This window comes from Triticum aestivum, chromosome 3B, assembly GCF_018294505.1.
Source record: "Triticum aestivum cultivar Chinese Spring chromosome 3B, IWGSC CS RefSeq v2.1, whole genome shotgun sequence".
Lineage (NCBI taxonomy): Eukaryota > Viridiplantae > Streptophyta > Magnoliopsida > Poales > Poaceae > Triticum > Triticum aestivum.
Window position 1 is genome coordinate 815782512 of NC_057801.1, and position 8615 is coordinate 815791126.

The 8615-nt window shown below is 46.0% G+C and overlaps 1 protein-coding gene across 1 annotated transcript; it reads left to right on the forward strand.

The window, feature by feature from the left end:
* Positions 1 to 3686: 3686 nt before the first annotated feature.
* Positions 3687 to 8000, forward strand: LOC123066805 (probable inactive DNA (cytosine-5)-methyltransferase DRM3). The gene is made up of 7 exons (XM_044489812.1): positions 3687 to 4439; positions 5095 to 5127; positions 5219 to 5335; positions 5425 to 5515; positions 5592 to 5656; positions 6824 to 7196; positions 7732 to 8000. Exons 1-6 carry the CDS (start codon positions 4350 to 4352, stop codon positions 6914 to 6916), a joined length of 489 nt encoding a protein of 162 aa, XP_044345747.1. The 5' UTR covers positions 3687 to 4349; the 3' UTR covers positions 6917 to 7196; positions 7732 to 8000.
* The last annotated feature ends 615 nt before the right edge of the window (positions 8001 to 8615 follow it).

Consider the following 8615-nt stretch of genomic DNA (forward strand, 5'->3'; position numbering starts at 1 on the left):
ATCATCATAATGAGCTCAAAGTGACCAAGTGTTTGGTCACGGGATCATGCATTACGGTACGAGTAAAGTGACTTGCCGGTAACGAGACTGAACGAGGTATTGGGATACCGACGATCGAGTCTCGGGCATGTAACGTACCGATTGACAAAGGGAATAGAATACGGGGTTGCTTGAATCCTCGACATCGTGGTTCATCCGATGACATCATGGAGGTGCATGTGGGAGCCAACATGGGTATCCAGATCCCGCTGTTGGTTATTGACAGGAGAGCCGTCTCGGTCATGTCTACGTGTCTCCCGAACCCGTAGGGTCTACACACTTAAGGTTCGATGACGCTAGGGTTATTAGGAAGACTTGTATGTGATTACCGAAAGTTGTTTGGAGTCCCGGATGAGATCCCGGACGTCACGAGGAGTTTCGGAATGGTCCGGAGGTGAAGATTTATATATGGGAAGTTGTCATACGGACACCGGAAGGTTTCGGTGGCATATCGGTATTCTACCGGGGCCACCGGAAGGGTTCCGGGGGTCCACCGGGAGGGGCCACCCCTCCCGGGGGGCCACATGGGCCGCATGGGGCAGGAGCCAGCCCCTGGAGGGCTGGGCGCGCCTCCCCCCTTGGGCTCATGCGGCTAGGGTTGGGGGGGGGACCCTAGAGGGGGCGCCTCCCTTGCTTGGGGGGCAAGTTCCCCCTCCCTGGCCGCCGCCCCCCCTCTAGATCCCATCTAGAGGGGCCGGCCCCCCTTGCCCCTTCCCCTATAAATAGAGGGGTGAGGGGAGGGCTGAACACCCAAGCCAAGGCACAGCCCCTCCCCTCCCCAACACCTCTCCTCCTCCGTTGTGTGCTTGGCGAAGCCCTGTCGGAGTACTGCCTCTCCACCATCATCACACCGTCGTGCTGCTGTTGGAGCCTTCTTCCTCAACCTCTCATTCCCCCTTGCTGGATCAAGAAGGAGGAGACGTCGCCCGTACGGTACGTGTGTTGAACGTGTAGGTGCTGTCCGTTCAGCACTTGGTCATCGGTGATCTGAATCACGGCGAGTACAACTCCATCATCACCGTTCCCTCGAACGCTTCCGTACGCGATCTACAAGTGGTATGTAGATGCAAACTCACTCCCTTGACTCGTTGCTTAGATGAACTCATAGATGGATCTTGGTGAAACCGTAGGAAAATTTTTAATTTTCTGCAACGTTCCCCAACACAAATGGTATCCATTTTCTATAGTGCTTTCCTATGCTCAAGTAACCATCCTCCACCAAATGCCAGCTCAATCCATTCATTATTTTGAGCCCAGCTTCAACATTCGTATTTATGCCCAGTGTGGTACTTTGCAAAGCAAGTACCACCTAGGCTCCTCTTTTTGAGCCGAAAATGTGTGAAGACGGTCTTCTTAGTAACTGGACATCCTCAGCCAAAACTCACGCCCATTAGCCATGTGCATTTCTCGTACCGCAAATCAAACACTTGGCTGCTTATTCATGTTTGAGCATCGATCGATCTCCTCGTGAGAATCTTATGTTGTGATTTTATTCCTAGCACCTACCTGGGGAGTGCTCAACCCACTAGACATGCCTAGGCCACCCAAAACACATGGCAACACCACAGTCACGCGGTGACCACGCGACGGGCATGCGAGTTTACGCGCTCTAGAGTTGGGGCCCTCGGCCACCGTCCAAACCTCGACGTATCGCCACCAAACCATGTATTTATGATTAAATAGGAACTTATGTGACTAGAAATGATTTTTGGAAAAAATAAATAGCAAACTATGAGGCAGCTGCAGTTCAAATTTGACCCGCTTCCTACTGGATCGACGGGAATTTGTCTTTTTCACGAGAGGTGGATCAAAACTTTTGACACCCAACCATTTTGTCAATTGTGCATTAAATATGGCCTAGTATTTTAGAAAATTAATTTGGTCCAATTTTGCAACAAATATATGGTAGGTCCTTCAAAAAAAACTCATTTCAGGCACTCAGAAAATGGAAAATGAATTTTCTATGCAAAGAAAATGCAAACTCCCTTAGGCAACATTATTTGGAATTCCAAGATGCACCCTTGTGCACAATATGAGATCATTTGAACAAACTATGCCATGAATGTGGCCATAAGATTGATCATTTGGCTTGAAAGCCATGAATCTTCACGCATGATAGTTTGTTTTTTAGAACACTTTTTTAAAATAATTGCCATATTACAAGTTTATTATTTTTCCTGGAAACTTGGTCACATATAATGACACAATGCGAAGGTTTTCCAATTTTTGATTTTTTTTGAATTGTTTATGCCCGTTTCAAAATGCGGTCAAAACGGCGGGAATGACCGTTCCTAGCTAGTGGTTGAATTTTGGAAAAAAAATTGTGTTTCTGTGATTAAATAGATACTTATGTACCTAGAAATGATTTTTGGAAAAAATAAAGAGCAAACTATGAGGCAGCTGCAGTTCAAATTTGACCCGCTTCCAACTGAATCGGCGGGAATTTGTCTTTTTCACCAGAGGTAGATCAAAACTTTTGACACCCAACCATTTTGTCAATTGTGCATTAAATATGGCCTAGTATTTTATAAAATTGATTTGGTCCAATTTTGCAACAAATATTTGGTAGGTCCTTCACAAAAAAACCTCATTTGGGGCACTCGGAAAATGGAAATTGAATTTTCTGTGCAAAGAAAATGAATACTCCCTTAGGCAACATTGTTTGGAATTCCAAGATGCACCTTTATGCACAATATGAGATCATTTGAACAGACTATGCCATGAATGTGGCCATAAGATTGAGCATTTGGGTTGAAAGCTATGCATCTTCACACTTGATAGCTCGTTTCTGGGAACATTTTTTAAAATAATTGTAGTATTACAAGTTTATAATTTTTGCTGGTAACTTGGCCACATATAACGACACAATGCGAAGGTTTTGCAATTTTTTTTTGAATTTTTTATGCCCATTTCAAAATGCGGTCAAAACGGCGGGAATGACCGTTCCTAGCTAGTGGTTGAATCTTGAAAAACCTTTTGTGTTTCTATGATTAAATAGATACTTATGTACCTATAAATGATTTTTGGAAAATAAATAAAGAGCAAACTATGAGGCAGCTGCAGTTCAAATTTGACCCACTTCCAGCTGAATCGGCGGAGATTTGTCTTTTTCACTAGAGGTGGATCAAAACTTTTTACACCCAACCATTTGGTCAATTGTGCATTAAATATGTCCTAGTATTTTAGAAAATTGATTTGGTAAAATTTTGAAACAAATATTTGGTAGGTCCTTCACAAAAAAACTCATTTTGAACGTTCAAAAAATGGAAAATGTTTTTTTTTTTGCCAAAAAACTCATTTCTCATGACATATTTTTAAAGATATTTAACTTATTTCATGTTTGTTACTTTTCCTAAAAACTTATTCACATTTGGTGACACAATGAGAAGGTTTTTCATTTTTTTTTTGAATTTTCTCAGGTCATAAATGGTCATAACGTGGTACTGCATTTTGATTGGTCCGTGGACGTCTCACGCGGATCGTGCATGAAACATCGTCGGATGCTCGTGGATCCAACGGCAGTCCTCGGCCCACCACACCAACCCCAAGCCCACCTAAGCCGAAACCCTAGCTCTACTCGTGGACGTTTTCCATCCACCCCCCGCCTTCTTTCTTTCTCTGCCTCCTTTCTTTCTCTGCCCCTCGCTCCCTCACGCACCCACAATCCCTCGCCCGAAACCCTTGCTGCCGCCACCTACGCCTCTTGTTCCGGCGTGTCCTGGCGGGCCTCGCTGGCGCGCAGCCCAGATCTGAGCTCCCCTGCCTCCGCTCTTCCCTCCGCTCCGGCCAGATCCGGCTCTCGCGTCCCCGGTAGCTCATCCCCAACCCCTTCCCACGGCTAGGATTTCGAGGGTGGCGTTCCCACCAATTCCGGCGCGGAGGCGGCGACTGTGCTCCGCCCTCTTCGACGCCCACCAACCTAGACGCATGGCACGGCCATGGCCATGGCGGCGGCCAGATCCACCCCCTCCCTCATCTCCTTGCTGCCTCCACCTCCTCCCGTCCTGGAGCGGCGTGTCCCGCCACCACCTCCTTCCTTGATGCGTCCCGCAGCGACGCCCATCGCGTCCCGCAGATGTCGTCCCTCTCCCTCAATCCCCACCCCCAACCAAAATCTTCCCCATCTCCTCCGGCCGATTCTCCTCCCCTCTGCGTCCCCTTCCCCACCCCCGCTCCCAGATCGCGCCGCGCGCCGCCCCTGACCGCCGCGGGAACCCCACCCCGCCACCGACGAGGCCCGACCCCCCGGGGGCCCATCCAAGATGGTGCTCGCGTAGCTGGGCGGGAGCATCTCCCGCGCGCTCGTGCAGATGAGCAACGCCACGGTCGACGAGAAGGTGCTCGGGGAGTGCCTCAACAAGATGCCCCGCGCGCTCCTGCAGTCCGACGTCTCGTGGCAGGTAATGCAATCTTCTCCTCGCCCTCGCCCTCGCTCTCTTCGTCCCCTCCCTCTCTCGTAGGCAGGCGCGAGGTTCTTCCCCGCTTCGACCGCTGGTGAGGCCGCGAGCCATCGTCTCCTCCGTCTGACGCCCTAGCGGCCGAAGGAGAGGGGGATCTCCGGCTTGCCGCAGGCATTGTAGGTAGGTAGGTTTCGTGATAGGATTCTCTGGGCGCCGCAACGGCGGTGCCGCGTCGTGGTGTGCTCGCCCCGGCCCTGTTCCCCAATCCCGCTAAGCTTCCGGTGGCGGAGCCGGGGCCATCATGTTCTCGATGGTCAGGTTTGGCCGCCGAGATGTAGAGGTGGCGGCGGTGCGTGTTGTACTCTGGTCCGCTTCCGGCACCTCCGGACGGATAAAGAGTCCCTGTTGGTGTTAGCAGGTAGATTCATGTTGCTGGGAACCTCTCAATTGTGTTGATGCATGTTTTGCTCTACTGCTTAGGGTGGATGCATGCTTGTTGATTGTCCGAGACTGCTTTTGTTTCTACTTCTCTTTGGTGAAGCCCGCGAGTTTCTCAACTGGGATTATGTAGGATTCTGTTCTGTTATGTCCCCGAACTTATGTATGTTCTGTTGTCTCTATATTAATAATGTCATCGTTACCGTTTCCTTTTCAGGGCCAAGTTTTAAAAGCAAACTTGATCGACATGGTAGTAGCTACCGACATTGCCTATTCACTAGAGTTCCCTTTTCTCGCTAATGACGCTCCTAAAAAATACCAAATTTACTATGATGTTATAGGCCTCGCAGAACACCGGGTCGGGATCGTCAACTTCTTTGGGCAGTCTATTTGATTCTGATGTTGAAGAAAACAGTGCCCCTTCAGTGCCCACCATAGAAGCTGACCGAGATACCGAGGTGATATCCTCGTACCCGCTGTCATTGTCGTATGTTATTCGTTTTGAGGTTGTCTGTCGAAATCTTCTGAATGTTCCTAACTTCTGCAGGAGCTAGATTCTTTCTCAAAAAAGAGGTCGTATTTACTGAGCAAAATGAGCTTCTCGAAGCAAGAAGTCGATATGGCAGTCAGTGAGTTAGGTATGTGATTCTGCATTGACATGTAAAAGTAGTAACCACTTGCTTTCTGCTCAACATATGTTTAATTTCTTTTCAGGTGAGTGTGCATCAATTGATCAGCTTGTGAACTGGATTGTGACCGCTCAAGAAGCTACAACTGAGGTTTATTTTTCCTGATCCCTTTTGTTTCTCTTTAGTGGCTGTTGCTTCATCCACTGAATCTCGATCTCGTGTTGACATGATCTAGAGTTAGAGCTAGCACATTCGCTCACGCTTGACTTGGGTGTTCCAGTCTTTGTAATTCTGAACATGAATCACAAGAACAGTCTTAGAAAAATCATAAAACTGCTAAAAATAAGCAGAAGTGAGAAGTACTACTCAAACATATCTGCTGGTTGTGCTTGTGGGTTTAACGTTTCTGCTGGCTCCATCCTTCGTTCTTACACTGCAATCTGTACTAAAAACAAACAGAAATGAAAAGTACTATTGAAACCTACCAGAGAACTGATCCGGTTGAAATGCCGATCAATGATCAAGCTCTCGACAGAATAATTCTCCAGGCATGTTGTTGATGGGCGATAACTGTAGTATGAACTTCAGGCAGGATTGCTAAATTTATCATGATTGTTGTTTATGTTTACATTTTTTCTAACTTTTAACACCTAGTATATGTTAGACTAAGTCATATGCAAATGCGAGCAACCTCAGGCCTGATACATGTAAAACGGTTATGGCATTCTCATCTCTGAGCATATTCTGCAACTGTAGCCTGCAAGGGGATTGAGCATATATGCATTTTAGAAATACTACTGTTTTCACTTGACAGACTCAAATAATGCAGCATGCATTGTCCTTTCCCTGCACAAATAATGCAGTATGAGATGTGAGACCACATCATGTAATTATGCGCTGATGCAAGTTGTTTTTGGCTGTAATTTAAAGGAGTTGCTCATGCCGGTAGCCTTGACATGTAGGATATCTATAGTTTCTGTTGCTCATGCTCATCCGCAAGCTTTTGGATTTATTGTTAGTCAGATTTCTGTTTTACTTCTGTTTGGTTCTAGGATCTGTGGGTCGTGAGCAGAATTAAAAGCATTTGCGCTTGCATTCTCTGTTATATGTATCCAGCCATACCATCTTTTCGTTCTACGCACAGTTTATTGCATCTAACTAGTGCCTGCAGCTTGATTTGCTTGAATTTCTCATTATCTGATTTAACCCGTCGAGTTCGTATCTATAAGTTTATTTGATATGTTAAGCTTGACAACTACCCTTAGTTCTGTGTTTCTTGTCTTCTAACACTTGTTTACTTTGATCTTGCGGTTTCAGCCATGGGCAAGGGACAAGACTTGCATCAACATCGTGGTCATTGGTGATGTCGACCACCACTGGTCATCTGATCTACAAGCTTGGAGGTATTGACAAGCGTGTGATCGAGAGGTTTTAGAAGGAAGCCACTGAGATGAACAAGAGGTCATTCAAGTATGCATGGGTGCTCGACCAGCTGAAGGCTGGCCGTGAGAGGGGTATCAACATTGATATTGCCATGCGGAAGTTCGAGACCACCAAGTATTACTGCGCTGTCATTGATGCCCCTGGACACCTTGATTTCATCAAGACTCCACCACTGGTTGTTTCTCCTAGGATGGCTGGACCTGTCAGCACGCCCTCCTTGCTTTCACTCTTGGAGTGAAGCAACAAGGTATACTAGCTATTCAACTTTGGATGCTGATTCTTATGAGTGACCATATGACCTGTGTACCTAATTTGCTATCCATTTGATTCACAATTACTTCGGCCAATGTCAATGCTCATTAGTGCATAAACACCCTGTGAACATTATCTCATTCTTAAGCCTCGAGTGATATTTCTTCAGGCTAGTGCGTTACTAATATGTGTTGCTCACTTTGTTTCTTATATCCTATAATTCAGAAAAGTATGTACTAATTTGTATATACTTGATGGGAATGTTTAGAACCACTTAGTAAATGTACAGGCTCATTAGTAGTACCGAATAGCCTTGTAATTTATGTTGCTTCTGGAGGTGTGGAGTCCCAGTCTTGGTTCCTGGTTCTATTCATGTTGCTTCTGTGGTGTGGAGGTGTGGAGTCCCAGTCTTGGTTCCTGGTTCTATTCATTTTGCTCCATCAGCTTTCCTGATGTCCTTCTACATATACATGTTGGTTGTAATCTTCTTGAAGAATGCAAGTACTTGATATTCCATTCTGTTCTTGTAGGTGAATGGAACTTGTGTTGTTGGTAGAACTCCGTTGAGGACTTCTACCCATGTTGAAGAGCATGTTCTGTGGTATCCAAGAGTAGCTAGCTTCTGTACTGGCAGAGCGGTCTATTTGTAGATCCCAATATTTATGATTGTGTGGATCTGGGTGAAGTTTGAAGTTCCTGGGTATGCAAGATTCGATGGTTAAACTGGTTGATGTGATGGAATGAGTGTATGGAAACTGGGTGTTGTGATGTGAATGAGTGTATGTAGTTTCACGTGTTCTGCTCTGTATAGCATATTGTAATAAACTTATTTTAGTTGTTATTTGAAGATTTTCATATGCTTTCTCTCTTTTGTCTGTTTGATATATATACTGTGAAAAATCTAACATTTGGGACCCATATGTAAACTGGAGCTGGGAAAAAAAGCTGGAAATAAAAGATAAATGGACTGCAAAATGTTGTGCGCTAGAAAATAAAAAGGCCAAATTGTAGGCCAGGCTCATGTAGCTAACCGAAATTAACATAAAATACATATATTAAATGGGCTTGCCTAAAAAATAAGGGACAATTTCATTTCTCCCCCTAACTTGAGCCACCACCTGGCATTTGCCCCTAATTTCCAGGTATGCTCAAATTTACCCTTTGCCATTAGATGGTGTTATAAAAATACCCTTCCGCTCCGTTACCGTCCGGTCAAAGGCCATTGACTGTGACCGAGGCATTCCGTGGACATTTTTGCCCTTCCCGACAAGTGGACCCATGCAAGAAATAAAGAGATAGGAATAAAATAAAAATGGAAACACACACACTCTATCCCTGCCAGCACGACCCCATCATGCCCAATCCCCTTCTTCCTCCTCCCAGCCCTGTTCACCTAATCCGGCAGCAACCACCG

Bases quoted from the DNA above. Each gene is read 5' to 3' on its own strand.
- LOC123066805 (XM_044489812.1), top strand. From the start codon at position 4,350: ATGAGCAACGCCACGGTCGACGAGAAGGTGCTCGGGGAGTGCCTCAAC. The intron at 4,440-5,094 runs GTAATGCAATCT...TTTCCTTTTCAG, and splicing joins AGTCCGACGTCTCGTGGCAG to GGCCAAGTTTTAAAAGCAAA. The intron at 5,336-5,424 runs GTGATATCCTCG...TAACTTCTGCAG, and splicing joins AAGCTGACCGAGATACCGAG to GAGCTAGATTCTTTCTCAAA.